At 38.0% G+C, this 21,042-nt stretch overlaps 1 protein-coding gene across 1 annotated transcript in view; it reads left to right on the forward strand.

Moving 5' to 3' along the window:
• The first annotated feature begins 19,906 nt into the window (after positions 1 to 19,906).
• Positions 19,907 to 21,042, forward strand: part of LOC120629170 (ETS-related transcription factor Elf-3-like) — a 39,112-nt gene continuing 37,976 nt past the window's right edge. Inside the window, exon 1 of the mRNA XM_039897995.1 lies at positions 19,907 to 20,845. Coding sequence (XP_039753929.1) covers positions 19,950 to 20,845 — 896 coding nt within the window. The 5' untranslated portion in view covers positions 19,907 to 19,949. The remainder of the gene's footprint in view (positions 20,846 to 21,042) is intronic.

Raw genomic sequence — 21,042 nt, forward strand, 5'->3', positions numbered from 1 at the left:
TGGGTTTCCGATCAATAATATCGCGTAATAATTCAAACATATTTCTTTTGACTTTGAAAGTATTTAGAATTCTATTTTTCCAGTCTTTCCACAACCAAGCCGTCCACAGGTGATCATTCCGTAAAATAGACTCGTACCAGGTTTTAGCGGAACCCTTGAGCTTGTTAAGAGCTTGATAACGTACAATACTATCGGACCACCTAAACGTCGATGCATAAGATTCTATTATATTTAGCCAGGCAGTAACGTTATCGGTTAACGGATCAAAGTCAGGTATCATGTTATGTAAAGCATTCATATTTGTACTTGCGGTTCCAGCATTGTGTAGTTTTACCCTTTTTCGCACTCGTGGTGTCATCGGCGGAGTCTTTGTACCACTACTTGAGTTGCTCTCCGTCGAACTGCTACTACTTGACGAAGATCGTGTGCGTTTTGACTGGCGTTTGCGCTTATTTTTGCGTTTCTTGCCCATTTTGTAGGCTAACTATTACACTAGGATGCGAGAAACGTATGCCACTTCTGATGTTAACTTATTATGTCGTAAGACCACAGCACGCAACCTCAATATGAATTAATTAGGCAGTTAAATGAGACAACGTTTGAAATACTTAATCACTCATTTAAACGAAACAAATACAGTTAAACAAATTCAATATGTAACAAAACTATCGATACAACTTAAAACACTGCGCTTGCGCCGGAATCTACCCCACAATAATCTTTTTCTTCGCGCCCGCGCCCTCTTGACTCCAGCGCCGCCGCCGTGGCGCCGCTTACGTCATCGGGGTTGCCAACATACATGAAGCTTTTTGGAGTGTACCCCTACTACCCATTGATGTACCCAACATTATTTGTTCTAGGCATGGTAGGATACAATGAGCTTAGGGTAAGGAGAGAGCTTACACTCGTAACGTATGTTGTTAGAGTACTGAGGGGACAAATATGTAATGCTGATGTGTTACGCCTGGTAAGCCTGCGTGCGCCGGACCGGTATGTTTGGCGGAGGCGCCGGCCATCGCTGCTGGCGGTGCCGAACGGGCGCACCAAGCTACTGAAGGAGGCGCCACTGACGCGCGCACTCCGTACCCTCAATGTGATAGCCGAGAAGACGGATTTATTTTGTTGCTCTCTGAGTGAACTCACAAATATAGCGATTTGGATTTAATCATATACACTATAGTTATATATATTATTAAAATTTACATAACATGCTGCATTGTCGTATTAGGATAACTTTTTCCTGTAATGACAAAAATGTAAGATGGGAATAAATAAATAAATTAAGCGAACTCACAAAGTCTCCAATGTGGAAGTTCTGTGACGCGTCAAACAAAACCGCGAATATTTCACACCAGAGTTGCATAAATAGGGCACGTGCTAAGGCAAAAGACGTGAGATTTGTTGCCAAAAATAGAGGAGTAAGTGGTGTTGTGTGCGCCAGAATCTGCCGTCATGATTAGCATCAGCTCGAAGAACTGGCACGACCAGTCCGGCAATAATCATCATCATCGCAAAAACGCAACATCTGAGAGCAGTCTAGAACTGTGGACTGGCGTGCAGTTGAAATATTTCGCTTCGAGAAAAAGAGACGTACGAAGCTCACCGCCATTCTTCTTTATTGGAAGAGGCACCGCAAGGAGAAAAAGAAGATGTTGGAGAGACACTGCTGCTTTTCTTGCCGGCTTGGTAGAATCTGCTTTCCAAACAGGTGGTGGACAGTAGTGTTGCCCAAATGCAAGAACAAGACGAGACTTAGCCAGTCTTGGTCTTGGTCTTGCGCCAATACACCTGGTCTTGGTCTTGGTTTTGGTCTTGCGCTCCCAGTCTTGGTCTTGGTCTTGGTCTTGCAGCAAGAGTCTTGCAAGTCTTGCAATTACCTATTAGTCTATTACTATTTATTAAAGTTTACTTTAAATCTTAGAAAAACGTATTAGAATTGGAACATTGTGAGCTTGAATTAACATAGCCATAGTAAAGATCAAGCAGATTAATAAATAACTGAAGATTTGATAAGAAATTCGAAAAATCAACTGACCTATATGTCGTTTTCCATGGAAGTAACTGTTTCTTAATAAACATTTATGATTTATAAGCTTACATTTGCTAAAACATGTAAAAAAACAAATTAATTACAATAACTTGACTGTATTTTAAAGAACAATACTTATCTGTCTAGAAAGAGATTGAACCCTCAACTTATAAGAAATTTAATAAAAGAGTTTTACGATTTATCATTTATTTGAATGTAAAATAAAATACAACACAAATCAACAGCTTTATCATTAGGTTATGATACTTTATATCAATTCTTTTGACCAAGAATTAATACAAAGTAACCATCTGGCTGACTCATCACTTAACCTATTTCTATGTTTTCAAATTACTAATGATGCTTTAGAAAATAACCTCTCAGCAGGTACTGAAGTTGCAGGTATTGAGAGAAAATCACGGGCCATTTTCGATAAAATCGGATACTCTGTCTCATGCGTCCTCCACCAATCTAAAATGTCTTCCGAGCTGGCAGTTCTTGGTTTTCTCAGGTACTCCTCCAACTCGTCTATCACTAAGCCTTGAAGACAAGATCCAGATGACGTCGAGGGACATTCATACAGTTTATCAAAGTCTATTACGTCTTCATCTTCATCACATACTTTATTGTCTTTTTCTGGTAATTCCAGAGATTTGTTCAGTGAGTGTAGACTTTTATATTCTTCATAAAGTTCATTGAACTTGCGCAGACTTTCTGTTTTAAGTTGCTTCCCCCACATTGTCAGGTCAAAAGTCTGAGCCTTATGCCTTGGGTCTAAAATTAAAGAAGTACAATAAATCCAGTTGCTCTTCTTGTAATGTTTAAGCATTTTGTCTCGAGCTGCTTGGAAAGCTAGAATGAGCCTTTCATCCACTTCAGATCGATTAGGTTTCTCATCTAACTGTTTTACCATGGATTCAATTTTATCTAGCAAGAGATTAAATGATACAATGACTAGCGGTAACGTAACATATTTGTCTCCACCAAGTTTTGTACTTAAAAGTTTAAAGTTTATTAGAAATTTATGTAATTTTTCGAGTACCTGCCATTCATTAGCTGTGATTTGAAAATCATTCAATTCGGTGACAGAACTGCACAATATATCAATGCCCGCTCTCACTTTTAAACCAAATCCAATCATATCATGTGTGGAATTCCATCTCGTTGGACAGTCAAGAATGGCATTTAGATTTGATGGCACGCCAGCTGCTTCACAAGCAGACTGAAACTTCTTCTTCACTATCTCACTTCTTTTTATTTTACTGGAAATACTGCGTAACTTTGTTACAGATGTACGCGAGTCAGCAATATTTGGTGCAGATTCTTCATCTTCCTCATCCTCAGTTTCGTCTGCATAGTCTTCGTACTGCTGATCTTGCGCGTTAGTGTCAGACTCACAGTGTAATGCTAAGGTCTTTAATAAATCTTGTACACCAAGGTTTAAAATGTGAGCAAAGCACCGGAAATGTTGATTGTCTGAATCAAAGTGTGGCGGCAGCTGTTTGCCCAGTTCATACATAAATTTGGTATTTGCAGTTGCGTTGTCGACCGTGATACCTTGTATTTTATCAATTATGCCATATTCCAATAAACATTCATGGAAAATCGTTGCAATATCTTCCCCAGTATGTCGACCGCGTGATGGTATAAAATCAAGAACTACAGATCGATACTTCCATTCGTTGTCTATATAATGAATAGTAACCCCGTAGTAACTCCTACCAGCAATTGACGTCCACCCATCAATGGTAAACGACATTTTAGATGATAATGGTTGAAGTCGTTCCTTGAGATTCAATTGGAGCTCTTCAAATCGCTCTTTGACTTTCCTTCTAAGTGTAGACCTTTTAGGAAACACCATATTAGGGCAAATACGTCGAAAATATACTTGTGTAGCTTCGTCATCGAAAAATGAGAAGGGAAGATATTTTTTCACCACCCAATCAACTGTAGCTGTCGTGATGTTGTCACTGCTGTTTTCCGACTGAAACAAAACAATAAATCTTGTGTTATTATTTAAAACATACTAGGTTTGAGCGTATAAGAGGAGGAGGTTTGTTGTTGTTAAATCGAGAAAATCATTAAATTGATATTTGTTATATTAAGGTTGCACTGTACTGTAATTTACCAAAATAAAGTACTTAGTTGTTACTGGCCGATTAAATGAAAATATGGGTGTTTATAAAAAATATTTAAGACGATAATTACATACTTAATATGTCGCACCCCTAGATGAAAACACCACTAACTCAAAAATACTTACGTAAGTTAATGGCGTTTTTGAAAGTATCGCATGAATAGCTACGCGGAGTTAAAATTCTTTTAACTGTTAAAAAAATATTCTTACCTGTCCACTTCTTCCAGCGGTTACTAAAAAGCTTGTGATATCTCCACTTAATTTTGGTTTAACAGGAAGAAATATTTCTGATTCCTTTTTGTGGAAAGACATTAGATGTTTCCTTAAGCCTGAAGTGTTTCTGTTTTTCATTTTTATTTCAATCTTTTTATGTTGGCACAATTTACACAAGGCAGTTTGGGATGCATGAATTATTTCGAAAAACTCCTCAAATTTGCTTTTGGGTCTATTAGATCTGTGACTCAAACTCTCGTTACTCGGACTAGAATAATTTGAATCTTCGTCACTCATATTAAATTGTACACGTGATACGTTTTTAGAAAACAACGAGAATTAGTAAAAACAATTATTAAGTTAGAATCGAAGCACAGCTCAATTGGAAATGACTGGAATTAAAATAATTCCTTCATTTATAGTACGTTTCCTTGCTTTTTACCGCGCCGCCTCGCCACGTGCCGGCTCTATGAAAAGGATGCCGCCGCAAATCGAACGATGCCGCGTGCGGCGTACAAACACACACTAAATATTACCTACTTGTACAGACGCGACCCGTGAACAAAATATATGTAAAGAATTAGTGCCAATCACTATTCTTTACATATAAGTGAATGTTTTGGCGTGCATCTATACTAATATTATAAAGCTGAAGAGTTCGTTTGTATGTTTGATGACAGAAGTTTTAAAATAAATAAATAAATCCTGAACGTCACTATACCTCCAAAGTTACTATTCCTCGTGGACGAAGTCGCGGGCACAGCTAGTAAATACTTACTCTCATCATCTCTCTCAGAGATATTCGAACACTTTTTTGCTATTTTTTCTTGTAAAAACTTAAGAAATATAATGACTAAATGTACAATAATAGTACCTAAGTAATTAGTTTAAAACCATATAAGTAATCAATATTATAATTACTTACTAGAATGAATTATTATGACATCTACTACCTATCCTCACCATTTTATCCTAATCATAATACTACTTGCGTGATCAGTATAATGTATTCATTTTCATTCTAAGCACTCTGAAACTTATTTATTCTTTGGAACACCTGTAGGTACTCTTAAAATTCGAAATTATTTTGCATGAATAGTGTCAAATGTTATGATTTCGGCGCGGCGGCAACGATTGTTTTAGATTTCAAAAGAAGCCGCCGGCGCGTGTATCATAACCATGTACTTCCGAAAAGCGGCAAATTTCTTTGAGAAGTAAGTACAAAACCTTTGATGCCGCATTATCAAAGTGCCGATGGTTAAAACATAACTATGCATGCACTCAGTTTGATTTTAATAGATATTTTTTTATTCGCTATGTTTATGGTATTAGTCGTAATGCGCATAGGTCCAGTTTTTCATATTCTTTGATATAGTTTTTTGCGTCTCATAGAATTCCTAAGCGTACCTACCTACCTATACACCGAACTGTTACACCTAACTACTCCGTGAAATAGCGCTAAGTCCTAGCTGCAAGACGCAAGAGTCTTGCAGGCTAAGTCTTGTTCTTGCTCAAGTCTTGCACGGTCAGTCTTGGTCTTGGTCTTGCTAAAAATACGCGGTCTTGTTCTTGGTCTTGGTCTTGCAAAAACGCAAGAACAAGACCAAGACTGCAAGACCAAGACTGAATTTGGGCAACACTAGTGGACAGATACTCACCACAAACAGTCGGTCTACACGTTTCAAATGTTAAGCACATTTTTAGAGCAAGCCTAGTAATTCAAATACAAAATTGGATGAATGAATTTGTTAATATAATTAGGTAACTAACGTTACGATTTTACTATTACACAACACTTAGTGGACTATATAAATCGTGATTTTGTGACAAGTTATTTATCATGAAATAGTTTTGCATCCCTATTGGTTCGGCGAACTTTGATTCCACCACCACCGAGCTTACTAGCTCCAAGGACTTATAGCAGCCCGCTATGGGTTTTATATCTTATACTTAGAAGAATTTAGGCCGCAGTCCATCATGCTGGCACAATACAGATTTGTTAACAACGCACGCCTTTGACAACATTACGGAAACTCAGTCATGCATTCAAATTTGATAGCTTGAATAAAAAATGTTTCTGCAAAATTAAGAACTTGAATATGACTTGTTTACCATGAAGTCAGTACATATATGTGTGCAGAGCTGTAAAAACTTTACAAGCAATAAAGTGTTACTATAACACAGTGATTTGTATTGTACTCTACAAGTCAATCAAGTAATTCGCTACCTAGGTAATGTACCAGGAAAATTCTTTGCGAATAAGTCATACTAATACATTATATGTTATTACGAGTTATTCAATAATTTTAGTGTGTACTCGGCGTGAATTAAAAAAAGAATGACTCCGGAACAAGTAATGTTTTACGTGAAACCGTGGTATCGCAATTTAGAACATTTTCTTGTATTTTCTTTAGCTATTGCCCCTGACTTTGTACTAATTTGTTTCGGTTTTCAGAATTTCAGAACAAATCTTTCTCGGAATCAAAGGATTCTATAAAAACTCCATCGCGCAAAAAGTACTGAAAGAATTTAAATTCAAGTGTTCTACTCGTCCAAGCACTTCTCATTCTAAGCTGAAACCCGTGCCCTGTAGGGGATGATGAGCCCAGTGATAAGCACTACAGCTTCACTTTCGGGGGGCCGAGTTCGAATCCTGGCATGCATGTCCAACTTTTCTAAGTTATGTGCGTTCTATTAATTACTTGCTTCAACGGTGAAGGAAAACAACCTGAGGAAACTTGCATGTTAAAGGCGTGTAAAGTCCACCAATCCGCACAGAGCCAGTGTGGTGACTGAGAAGTGTGGCCTAAAAACTTCCCACTATGGAAGGCGACCCGTGCCCGGTAATATGTTGATATGATGAACTGTCTTATTGGTATAAAAACTTACTGCGTTGTTTACCTTCAGTATCTTCTCGTTATCCTTCGACCAAACCTGAGTTTAGGTAGTCCGGAAACGTAACGATAACTAGTTATATATCTGCTGCAGACACACTTTATAAAAGTGATGAATATGAAACAAAAATTACGTCACATTTAGGGCTGTCACAATGTTTAATTTGCTAAAGAACTAAGACGTCTGGCGCTTGAATGTCTATCATCGTCCTGAAAACACCAGAATTTTCTGTAAAGAATTTTTTTAGGGAGCGATTAAATATTTCTAATTCAATCCAATATTTGAACTGTGTTTACTGTCCTCGCTAGAGAACCTCTTTTTATTTCCCTGCGTTACTTATAACACCCCTTCATTTTTGCGTCGGGGTTTAAAAGAAAATATAGATTTTTTTGTGCGAAGTGACAACCTTAACACCGAATGCTCGTGACGTTATTAACATTCGACTTAATATATAAATTCCGAGTTCCCAGCGTAGTTAGCGTAGCTGGTCGTCGGAAGGTCAAGCTTGTTGTGCAGTCGGAGATGAAAAAACTGAGCAAGAAGCGGCCATACAACTCAGCACGTGTAAACGCAAAACGTTTTGGCTGACAATGAAAACACGTTTGTTTTGATTTAACTTTTAGCGTCGAGCCAATAGACGGCGCATGTAGAATCTAAATCGGTTTCTAGCCATTTTTATCGACTTTATTTTGAGGGACATTTCGGCGATTTATGGTTGGGGAACGGCAATTATATTAAACTCTGTATGAGTTTATCGGTTTCTCAAAACATCGTAGCGAACCACTATTTCACTTAGCGGCACCTCTTCGACGGTAGACGAAGTTTTGCCAGAGACTTTGCTATTAATAATTGATCAAACTTATTACTCTATTTGTTGGAATTAATAAATGACAATTCCATAAAATTCATACATACGAGTACTTACCAAGCTGTTAAAAGCGTGCGTGATTTATGAAAAATAGTGCTAAATTCACTTCTAACCCTTCTTGGACAGCCGATTGGTGGAGTGGGCCGCGACCCTGCTTTCTGAGTCCAAGGCCGTGGGTTCGATTCCCACAGCTGGAAAATGTTTGTGTGATGAACATTAATGTTTTTCATTGTCTGGATGTTTTTCTGTATATTAATAAAAATATTCATCAACTATCTTAGTACCTTTAACAAAAACTACGCTTACTTTGGGGCTAGATGGCGATGTGTGTATTGTCGTAGTATATTTATTTATTTGTAACTAAAATTTTGAAGTCGGTTGTGATGAAATGAGAAGGTTAGAAGAAAAACCCCTCTCCAAAAACTCTATCGTTGTTCGTAACAACGAAAGAGTTTTTTGGTCGCGTCGCTAGTTTTCACGATTATAATAATTATATTATGCAAGTGCTAATACTAACACTGACGGCTTAGCATGCTCTCCGAGGCATGGGGGTTCTAGAGTTGAACCTTGTTATCATGTTTACCAAGGAGGCTGATATTTTCGGGTCACAAATAGAAATCCGTCCGTTACCGGGGAACCTTCCTGTTACATGAATATGTATCTATACGTCGCGATGACGTATACACGTTTATTGGATCAAGCGACCTGCGAAGTTAACTGATCTCGTGAATAATTCATTACTAACATACACGTGAAGACGAAATTCGTACAAAAATTACTTGTTTTAATTTGCTAGCCAAATTTATATAAGTCAGTAAGTTAAATTGTTAGTGGTACTGACCGAATTTGATTTGAACGGATCGCATTAACCTTATAACCTAACTTTTATTTTTAATTGCTAAGTGGGAATGACGGTCACTTTCCATGGCAACGTTACTGTACGGGACAGTGCCTTTGCCAACGATCCTCTGTGACTTAAGGAGACGGACCTGTCTGTGTCTGAATTCGAGTGGCATTCCGTGTCTCTCTACCGTTTCACCATTATCTTCTGCATCATCACATCCGAGATCGTCGCTTCCCAATACTAGTCACAAACTATCACGGCTGGCGAATAGAGATTCCAGCCCACTTCGCGTGGCTCCTGCCATTTGGGGCATTCAGCCACCGTATGCTGTGTTGTATTGATGTGCACGCGGGAATTACGTACCGTGTGTTAGCAATGATATAGAATTGCTGTTCTTCAGACCATCAGGGGTCAATTACCTCAAACTACCACCATGAAGTTCGCGGCAACCGGTAGTTTCAGGTGGCGAAAAATCTATTAGGAAATAGTACGTGTTCATTAAATGCACTAAGTTATTCGCCATAAAATTATTTTTTTGAACAATAAAAAATAATAACGACCGCCCGAGAAATAAATAAATCAATAAATATACTTATAAATATACTACGACAATATACACTGCGCCATCTAGCCCCAAATTAAGCGTAGCTTGTGTTACGGGTGCTAAGATGACCGATGACATTTTTTGTTTTATGAATAATATATATAAATACTTATAAAATACATATAAACACCCAGACACTGAAAAACATAAAAGAAATAGCACTTGAATTAACTTTCTGTGCTAAGGACACAGGTTTTTCAACATTTTTCTTTATGAAAGAGCTCACAGCAGTAGGTCCCATTTGAACATACGACCCTTTGGTTAAAGTTTTACCACTTCTTTCATTTTTTTTTTAACAAGTCGCTAGTGTTTTATCTTCAAATTTCTGATGTAGCATTGTCGGAAATAAACACGAGTGTTTATTTTGTTTAAAAAGGAACCGAACCGGGGTCGTAAGTTTTTAGAATGCCCTCAATATCTTTGTGGTTCGTAGAGTACGTGACTTACATGTCGTTCGTCATGGTGTGCAGGTATAGTGACTGTGACGAACGACTGACTCAGGCATACATGCCTACAGCTTTTGCGTATTTTTTATATACACAACAAGTTAGCCCTTGACTGCAATTTCAACTGGTGGTAGGTAAGTGATGCAGTCAGTTAGTATGACAGTTAAATTAATAAATATACTATGACAATACATATATAATAACGAATGTAAGCGTAGCTTGTGTTATGGGTACTAGGATGACTGAATATTTTTATGAATAATCAGCGTACCCAGCCCGCTTCGCAGGGCTAGATTTTGCTTTATTTAATTTAAACAATAAACTTACATCATAAATTTTTTAATATAAGTCTCATAATATATTAAATAATTCATTTCTCTCCGTTTTCATTCTCTTCTATTCTCTTCTCGAGCGGGTGAAGATCATTATCTACACCCATGTACACCCGACAATAGAATATCATTATAGTAAATAAAAGCTGTATTTGACAGTTTGACAGTTCAAAAATAGGAGTGCTCCGATCGTCACCAAACTCGATTACAGGATTACTCGCCAGGTCAATCCGGAGATTCCCTGAAAGTTTCATTGAAATCGGTCCAGCCATTTCGGAGCCTATACGGAACATACCCACACACTTTCTCTTTTATATATATAGATATAGATAAACTAGAGGTCCCTCGCGACTGTCTTTCCCAGGCTTTTTTAGAACTTATTTCTAGAAAGGGGAACAACTTTACGAAGCGCTCATAGCGTAAGCTCTAAGAGGGAAAAAAATACCGATTTTGAAACATTCTTAATTGGTGCTATGCTTCTTTTAGTCTTAGCGTGATGATATATACTCTTTAGTCTTCTTCGATAGTTGGGCTATCCAACACTGAAAGAATTTTGTAAATCAGACTCGTACCTAAATAAACCAACCGTTTAGTTGCAGTATAGATAAATAACTTAGATACCGACTGCAGTGCCGATGAGTGAATCTAAACCATCCAGGTTGCAAACGCATACAAAAAAAAACATCTAAATCGGTCCAGCCGTCTAGGAGGAGTTCAGTGACATACACACGCACGCAAGAAATTTATATATCAAGATACAGATAAACACCCAGACACTGAAAAACATTCATGTTCATCACACAAACATTTTCCAGTAGTAGGAATCTAACCCACGGCCTTGGACTCAGAGAGCAGGGTCGCTGCCCACTGCGCCAATCGGACGTCCGAGTTATATTGAAACCATACCCGTAATCAGTTTCTCCGCGGCATCGTACCGAAACCCTGAATTGCGGTCTTGGTCGGTAGGGTGGTAAACAACAGATGAACCCTCTTAGAACTGACAGAGGGAAAATTAAAACAAAATATTACCAATAGAATCTGTCATCTATTTCATTGCCGGCTTGCATTAACGTTGCTTAACCAATCCAATTGATTTAACATGTCGCTCTCCACACCTAGATCCATGAGACTCTATCAAAATACAGACATAATCAAAATATTTACGAGTTATGAATGTACCTGGGACAATATAACAAATTAAAAAATGGCATAATATTAAAAAGCCGGCCTCATTGACCTTGAAGGCGCCATCCATTCTGCGCTGCAAAAAAATCTGCCAAGTTCGCAGTTATACTCGTACATAAGTATTCCACACCGACAGTTGAGATTTCGTGAGGCAGCCGAGGAAAGAACAGCTTTAAACGTATCCTTTAGAGAATAAGTATCGGGCACCAATTTGTAAACCAGATATTAAACTATAAACCGTATATACTAATATATACAGCTGAAGAGTTTGTTCGTTTGTTTGCTTATTTGAACGCGATGATCTCAGGAACTACCGGTGAAAAAATATTTCACTTAGATAGCCCATTTATCGAGGAAGGCTATAGGCGATATATTATCACGCTAAAACCTATATAAGTATTGAACAGAACAACATGAATGCAGAATATTCCAAAATCGGGGTTTTTTTTTCCTTTTGAGAGCTTCCGTTGTGTGCGCTGAGTAAACGGTCAAAGTTTCGATAAAATCATAGTTGCTCCGCTTTAAAGTTCTATAAAAAAGTCCACGATAGCATATGTCTATCTGGCTTATACGCGGACGAAGTCGCGAGGGACCGCTAGTAAATATATATACTAAGACAATATACACATTGCTATCTAGCCCCAAAGTAAGCGTAGCTTGTGTTATGGGTACTAAGATAACTGGTGAATATATTTATGAATAATATACATACACACATCCTCATAATATTGTACAGATAAACACCTAGACTAGACTACTAGAAAACATTCATAACACAAAAAAATCCAGTGGTGGGAATCAAACCCACATCCTTGAACTCAGAAAGCAGGTTTAGTGAGGAAATAGACGTTTCACTATTTACTTGAAAGGTGCCATCCCGAATTCGATTTGGCGTTACGGTACGATGCCGCGTAGAAACCGATTAAGTAGGGGTCTTAAACCTGACTCCCTTAAGAGCTTGGTGTTATGCCAGTGCAACAACATGATGCTACGTTAAGTAGTCATTTGAATACTAATAGTTACATAAGTGCTTCAAGCTTCAATCCGTATTTACATTAGCGTAAGCTTCGTATCGTAACTGATTTACAAAGAGTTTGATTTATTAAGAGTTACTTCAAACGTCATATATTAGTAAAGAATAACAAAAATACAAGTGGTAGATCCATTACCAACTGATAGACCCTTGACGGTGTTAAGTGCTTGTGAAAGCAAGCCAATTTATAGACTTTCCAAGCTAGAATAGATCGCTGGTTTCGAAAATTGACGTGATTTTTATGACACATTTTTAGTGAAAGCTTATAAATAGCTTTGTTTTGGTCTTCTCGTGGAGGTCTCCTTTCACATTAAGAAGGGGTTAAGGCTGCAGTCCCTTACGCTGACCCATTGCTGATTGGTGGAGCGGAGGTGGTTGTTATTTTGAATCAGCAAATTAAATTCATAAAAAAAAGGCAAATGGATAATTGTCGAAACAAACTATCCCGGGGTAACTTACCGATTCAGCACGGCTAGCATGGGCAGGAGACAATTATCTCACCTTAGCTTTATCAACTCTCAGAGCACTGGCGAACAAGTCCAAATAATATATGTGTGGTAATAAACGGGGTTAAACTTCCTATTCCATGTACCCGTGCTTTAGCAGTTGGACACGTTAGTTATATCCCTCCCCAGGGGATATAATCGAAGGACATAATTTTTGTCTCCTACCTGTGCTAGCCCTGCAGGCAGTGGAAGTTAAAAAAAAAACTTTACAAACAAATGATGCAATACAAATGGTTGCATCATTGAGATTTAAGCTAGTTTCTGCTACAAAAACAAAACTAACGTATATTAAGTCGTTTTTTCCTATATTAGTGACTAAAATTCAATGTAGTCAATCGACTGTTTTTGTTTGCTTTAGTTTATCTCATGTGCAGTTAGGATGCTGGAGCTAAGAACATAAATGTATCCACGATTTGAGTCATTTATGTTTTTGTTGTTGGGAAGACTGTGCGGAATATTAGGGCTGTTTAAGTATTCGAGAACAACAAAGTATAACATGTATTCAAAAAAAAATAGTTGCTTCCGCAAATGCATCGGTTTTAAACAATACCTCCGGAAACCTTTCGTTTTCCCGGGATAAAAATATCACGAATATTATGTTCGTGTCTAATACTTGCAACCTTACTACTTAAAATCATAACGAGCGCTAATCTTTACAAAATAGCTTTGCAGCATTGGACGTCTTGTGGTCGCAATAGCTTAATATACTCACCGAGGCACGGCGACTAACTCTCACCTCCCTGACGCAATGGTAAGCGCAAGTCCCCAGCAGGAGCAATATGGGAATTAATAACTTTTAAATTTTCTCTGGTCTGGTGTCGTGAGAGGCTCGGGCCGTGGCTGCCACCCTAGTTGGAAAGACGTGACGCCAAGTGACTTGGCGGTTTCGGTACGATGCCACGACATACATACCTTGTAGTGGAACAAGAAAATATCCAAACTGCGGACTGGTATTTGAGAATTCGTAATCTAACAATGATTAGCTCGAACCTTGAATTGAACCCAGAACTTTGTGATTTGTATTAAAACATGTTGCCCACGAAGCCAACTTGCTAAATATTTCCTCAACTTTTCCCATTACCTATTAATGTCCGTGCCGAAAGTTAATTAAATTAATAACATGATATATTTACGGTGGTTTATACACGCCTTTTGTTTTCCTCATCATCATCGTGATATCAACCCTTTACCGGCCCACTACAGGGTAAAAAAAAAACACCCGGCTAATTTTGTTGTGGTCGTCTTCTTAGACCAGGACGCGTTTGGAACCCTCGTAGCTTTAATTTTAAGTTTACGAATATGTTTATCGCCATCATCTCACTTACGTGTAATTCTCATGTAATGTGCGCATCAAAAGTGCCACCTATGGGCCTACATGAATAAAGATATTTTTGACTTTGGTACAGGTCCCCTCACAATGAGAAGGGTTAAGGCCTTAGTCCACCAACCTGCCCAAGTGCGGACTCCACACGCCTTTGAGAGTAGTCCATAATGTTTTCCTCATAATAAATTATTATCCTATTTCTATTGGCCAGTGGGAAAACGGAAAAATATATTGACGTCAATGGGATAAACATTGTCATTGCTTATGCAATGTTACATGCCTATTATACAAAAGCGCGAGAAGTTCAAGCACTTGTTGTAACGGGACAAATTCCAACCACTTATGTAGAGTATTGAGGACATTATCAAGGACGAGTTTACCTTTGTTGAGGTCAGAGGTTTTGTATGAAGAGGTCTCTGGATATACTGGGACGCTGTACACATGGGCTAAGGGGCCCGAATGGCCTGCAGGATATTCCGTATTTCAGTTGACACTGTTGAAAGTTGCCATGAAATAACCCCCCAAAAAATTATCTACACACTAAATATATACAGGAAAGATTTTTTGGATATTGGATAGAAGCAGGCGTTACTTTGCGGAATTCCATGATACATTATGAAAATTATTGTAATTTTTTTTTAATTAACGATAGGCCAGCTCTAGACGACAATCACAATGACGTTACTCAAATTACTGGTATACGTGGCAGGAAACACAGTTGCCGGGAGGGCCGGGCGGTCAACATCGTAGCGGTACGTATCAGAAACGTGGATGAAAAACGTTCGTTTCACACGTTGGTGTAATTTTTAATTTCTTCAATCCATATACTCCACACCAAACAGATCTTCGGCAATATACCCCAACGCACGTTTCGCTCTATGTTGAATTTACAATGAATAATTGTAGACTATTACATTATACAAATTAAGCTTTATTTTCGTACTATGAAACATTTTTTGTTTGTACCCAATAGGCTCCGAAAGTACCGCACCGATTGTATCCATTTCTTTGCCCGGAATCTTCCATTTAAATCCACAGTATGCCACATATCTCCAGTTCCTACGGGCTGCTTTACAGAGTCGAAATGAACTTAGTTGTAAACTTAACTTACAAAATATGGATTTAAAGATTATTTAGTGGGAACTTTCCAGTGCACAGCGGAGATACAGAATTGACCTGCTAATAAGGTCACAATGCACTAACAATGATTACATTTAAGTTTGGTATAACACATGAACCGTTTTTTTTAATTATGAACTTTGTCTGAAATTAAATTTATTTTATTTATTAAGATTCCGCTTGTAAGACGATTAAGAGGTTTGAGAGGCTTATACTGGCTTTTTATATCTATCTATATACACCTATATCCATAATAAATAAATTTTGGTATATTTGCCTCTTAAAAAAGGTAGCTTAAAAGCTAATGAATAGAAAAAAATCAAGAATTTTGTTAAATTTATATGGGTATAGGCGGTACAAAGTTTTCCGGCTCTTTTAGTCTCGATATTGATGAAAATTTATGTTAAGGTATCATATTAATAGATTTTCGGCTTTTACTGTACTCGTCTTTCGGAGCTGGGTTTAAATAGTAGTGTCAAATACATGGAATAAATCAAAGTGCCAAATATGCGCACAGCATAAAGTCTCGTCGATTTCTTAGGGTGAATCCCCTGCTGTGACCGTAACCTAAAATTGTACAGTATCGACACGTTGAGGAAGTAACACAGAGTGGTCACGGCTGCGTCTGCTTTTACTAGTCGCACGTTTTTGTGTCTACTAACTTCCTAAAGCTAGATTCAAAAGTAACAGCGTGAAATAAGGATGAATACATTTTCTATCGTATATATTATAATAGCCATTAATTATTTAAAAACCCTGTACAAAAACTCACGTTTGTTCTGATTATTTAAATTATTTCTATTCAAAGTTCTACGTTCGTAGTTCTTTCAATTTTACCTAGGGGGATGATGGTCATGATGATATCTAAGGTGGTAGCGAGTCAATATTTAAGGGTTATTGAATTTATATTGGGACCCCCTTACCCCCCTTTACCCCTGTTACGTTATATAAAGTTTTCATACATATATTACAAGAAAATGCAAATGCTTAATTTGCTATACTCCGCAAAAAACATGAGAATCTGTATGGTGTTAAATTACACCATACATAGATCCTCCAGTTTTAATTTCTTCAATCTTTATACTTCACACCAAACAGATCTTCGGCAATGTACCCTTACAGATTCTCCTGTTTTTTGCGCAGTATAGCAAATTAAGACAATTTTCATAATAAATCATGTAATTCCGCAAAGTAACGCCTGCCACTTTTTTTTTTTTTTTTTTTCACTTTTATTGTACACCAAAGAAACAAAAAGTAGTTACAAAGATATAAATACAATCAAGAGAGTACAATTTGGTGGCCTTATCGCTACATAGCGATTTCTTCCAGGCAACCAATGGCGTAAAAGGAAAAAACATAGAAAAGAGGTAGGTGGTGCAATAAATAAGATTTAAAAATTATACAAATATATAAATATAAATAATATATATATATATATATATATATAAAAATATAACTATAATATATATATATATAAATATATTACATATAAATACAAATAAAATATATAACATAAATATCCAATCACACATTCCAATAAATATATAAATATTCCGTATATGATAGTCCAAATCGTTGTACTTGTGAGTTCACTCAGAGGGCGGCCAAATCAATCGGTCCTCTCGGCTGTCACTTTGAGGAGTGACGCCTCCTTAAGTAGCTTAGTGCGCCGCGCTGGCCGGTTTCAAATTGCACTGGCCAGGGTTCGAATCCGGGACCTACCACATGTAAGACCGCAGCGCACACACCTAGAAAAGTTAGAGGTGCGAGCTGGGATTCGAACTCAGCCGCCCGAAAGTGAAGTCGAGCTCCTACACACTGCTCTATCACCACTATTAATTCCAGGTGTAGAATATTTATTGATAATTGGGAGCTTGCTATGGCGTACACACATAGCAGTATGTTTAAGTTCATTTTTTGGAATTTTTCTGATTGAGTGTGAGTGTGACAAATAAGGCATATAAAACCACAAGTCGTACCTACTTAATCAAATTCATAGTACAATAAGGCCCGATTTTTATGACTCATTCAAATCGCGCCATACGTATTACATACCAATATCATTTAAAGTTTTTTTTTTATTTACTATAAGTTAGTTAGTATAAGATTTTATTTTATAAGTACGACGGCCAATTGGTGCAGTGGACAGTGGCCTGCTTTCGGAAACTGGAAAATGTTTGTATGATAACATGAATGTTTTTCAGTGTCTGGATGTTTATATATATATATATATATATTATAAACATTTATCTATATGATTTATAAAAATATTCATTAGTTTGCTTAGTACCCATAATACAAGATACGCTTACTTTGGGGCTAGATGGCGATGTGTGTATTGTCGTAGTATATTTATTTATACAACGTGTAAATGAAAACTGAATTAATATTTCAGACGCTTTAGAGGTACATTATTTAATGTCTATGAGACTTATCTGTAAAAGCGAAACGCTAATATTTTATGAGTAAACCATTTCCACAGTTTTTACTGAAACAAATGAGATACTGCATTACATGCAAAAGTAAAATCAAGTGACTCCTGTCACTTTATTAGGTACGCGTCGCGTAGTGTAGGTATTATGCACGTGTTGGTATTTTATCTTCAATAGGGTTGGCATAAGTAAACACTTAGAATATTTTAATTTTATTTTTCCAAAAAGATTTTTGATTTAATATTTTTACAGTGTGATACCTTATAAAATATATTTATGCACCCTTCAATATTATTCCGTTACATGTTGTATATTTAAGTTAGCCCTTGACTACAAACTCACATAGCGGTTAGTTATGACGGTTAGTAATCGGTTTACATGCATCACTGTACCGGAATGCTAAATCGCTATGGCGCTGGCCTTTGTCGTTAATGTGGTATATAGCCACGGCCAAAGCAAAGACCAGAAATAAATAAGAACTCTTTAAGTTCCAAAGCCCTGCTGCAGATTGAACCTTGGATTTGTAACATCACTGCGCCAGGGAATGTCGACTCCGTTGGATTTTTTTCGCCTAGTTGGCTCATTCTGTATATGTAGAGTTAGTAAAGAATTTTGGCCCATGAAACGAAACTGACTTAGGTATAATAAAAAAGTTTGAAGTAAACTCGCTCTATCAAGGCCTCGAAAATTTCCAGCCTTACGGATGGCCAATAGTATTTCTCTTTTAAAGTGCAGTCGTCGTCTAACTGAGTAAGTACCTACTGGGAATCAGCTATCGTGATAGGTAACGTCCCTCTTTGATATCCATGAGGTTAGATGAGAGAATCCACGGCCAATAGGCCCAGTAGGTATCACGTAGGGGCAGCTTTCTGAAGTGTTAGTTATGACAAACGGATTCCACAATTAAACAGGCTACATAAATGTCAGTATACATCAAACATCTTCAGAATCAGAATAACGAATTCAAATAATCAACATACATACATGCTTAAACTTAAAGTTGTACGGGTTGCTTTTCAAAGTTAAGCTACCAGTGCTAAAACGCCCCTTAGAAAAAGTCCACGACAAACTACACTCGCAGCCAAAGCCAGTTTTATCACTCGCAGGCTTTCTCTTTCATATGAGAGAGATGTAGAGCTAACATCCTCAAGGCTGCCTCAATGGGAGTTTGCGGGCACACAATATAATGCACTCGAAGAAGGACACGCGCTAACCAGTAATGTGTATTTAATTAATCTTACGTAAGTATTATATCTTTTATCCACATAGTTATAAGCTACTCGTGCCTATAATAGCTGCATACAAAGCGTATCTTGATATAAATATCATACAAATTACAAATACGAATTATCTTGCTTTAAATAGGCCTACTTTACAGGCTCCTTATAAAATACTATTTTTTTATAAGAAAGTTAATAATTCAGATCAATTCAGGGGTCAGTATGATGTAATTCTATATTTTGTTTTAACGTATGCGATGGTCGGTCAAAAACACCTTCAAGGTAATATTATAAAAGCATTTATAGTTTCATTCAACCAAACTAAGAACTATAAATAAAGCTAGATAGGTTTTTCAAAGGAGATATGACAATGTTGCCAAATTCTGTAATCTTATTAGCAGAGTGAATCTTAGGCCGAAGTAACTTTTCAGTTACTCTATATTATTAAAATATGATGTAGTAGGGTTAAAGGTTTTGTAATGTTACACAATAATAAAACAAACAATACGTTTACTATCGATCACTGTTGATGAGACTACCCGTTTCAATAAACTGTTTTATGTATAGTAAGAAATGAGCGTATGCACCCCGTAGTACAAAGAAAAGCGTCTTACTCAAGCACGCTACACTTGTGCTGCTACGCAGCCGCGGTGCGGGGCGATGTAAACAAACAACTTGGGACGTCGTACCTAGTATGAATAACGCAGGCCCAGCGCTCGCCGCCCATTCTGTTGCGAACCGCCGGTCGCGTCGCACGCTGCCATGATCGATTACGCGCGCCAAAACATGTGTGACTTCTACCTGTCCCCTCCCCAACCGGCGCCCGCGCGCCTCGACGATTTCAACGTCTTCAAGAAAGGAAACGCCACGTTCACCTACGGGAACCTCTATAACTCCTACGAGATGTGCTCCGAAGCAGAAGCGGACACCAACAATGTTTACTACAACTTGTTAAACTTCCGCGAGTACCGCCAAGACACCGACGGCTGGAAGAACAAGGTGGTGCAAGACTGGAACTCCGACGAAACTGTCGCTTGGATCTACGACTGTGCTATTACACACGGTTACAGCGAACTAGATGTTCCGTTTCACAATTTCAGGATTTCTGGTCATGAGCTCAGGATCAAGAGACGCGAAGAGATCATGGATCTTATGGTGCATCCTCACGTCGACCCCGAAGTCTCGAGGAGGATAGCCCACACAGTTTTCGATAGGCTGCAGTGCCGTCTCAACGAAGAGATGCGACAGCAATCAGTGTTGCGATACGCGGATAGTGCTCCATACACCCAATACCATGAACAGACAATCTTAGATTTGGACTATTGCAATGACAGAAACAGAGGATATACGTCGGATTACAAACCGAACGATATTAGTTTAATGAGCGCTGCAGACTCTAGCGATGATCACGAGGATACATTCCGTATGGAAGCATCTTCGCCGGCTTGTTCCTATGGTAGTGACGGAAGCAAATCTGGGGATGAAGATGACAAGAAGAAACCATTCAAGAGGCCTCCAGGTCGTCCGAAAGGGTCAATCAAGAAAGACAAACGGCCACGAAGCGTGTCCGTCCCACAGTTCCTGAGGGATCTTTTGTTGGATGAAAGATTCTGTCCGTCAATAATTAAATGGGAGGATCACTCGCTTGGAAAGTTCAGGTGAGTCAAACGCATTGTTGGTTTTAACATATTGTCTTTGTATACATGTAGGTATCAGTGAGCAAAATGTGAAGTCGTGATCAGTTCATTTGTAAGATGCATCTCGTGTTGTACTGGTACGTAATTCATCACGTCTGAGGCACGTGGATAAGCGCGTGTCGCAGTCAATTTTGCAGTTAAACAGCTAATGCGACAGC

Source organism: Pararge aegeria, chromosome 14 (assembly GCF_905163445.1).
Source record: "Pararge aegeria chromosome 14, ilParAegt1.1, whole genome shotgun sequence".
Lineage (NCBI taxonomy): Eukaryota > Metazoa > Arthropoda > Insecta > Lepidoptera > Nymphalidae > Pararge > Pararge aegeria.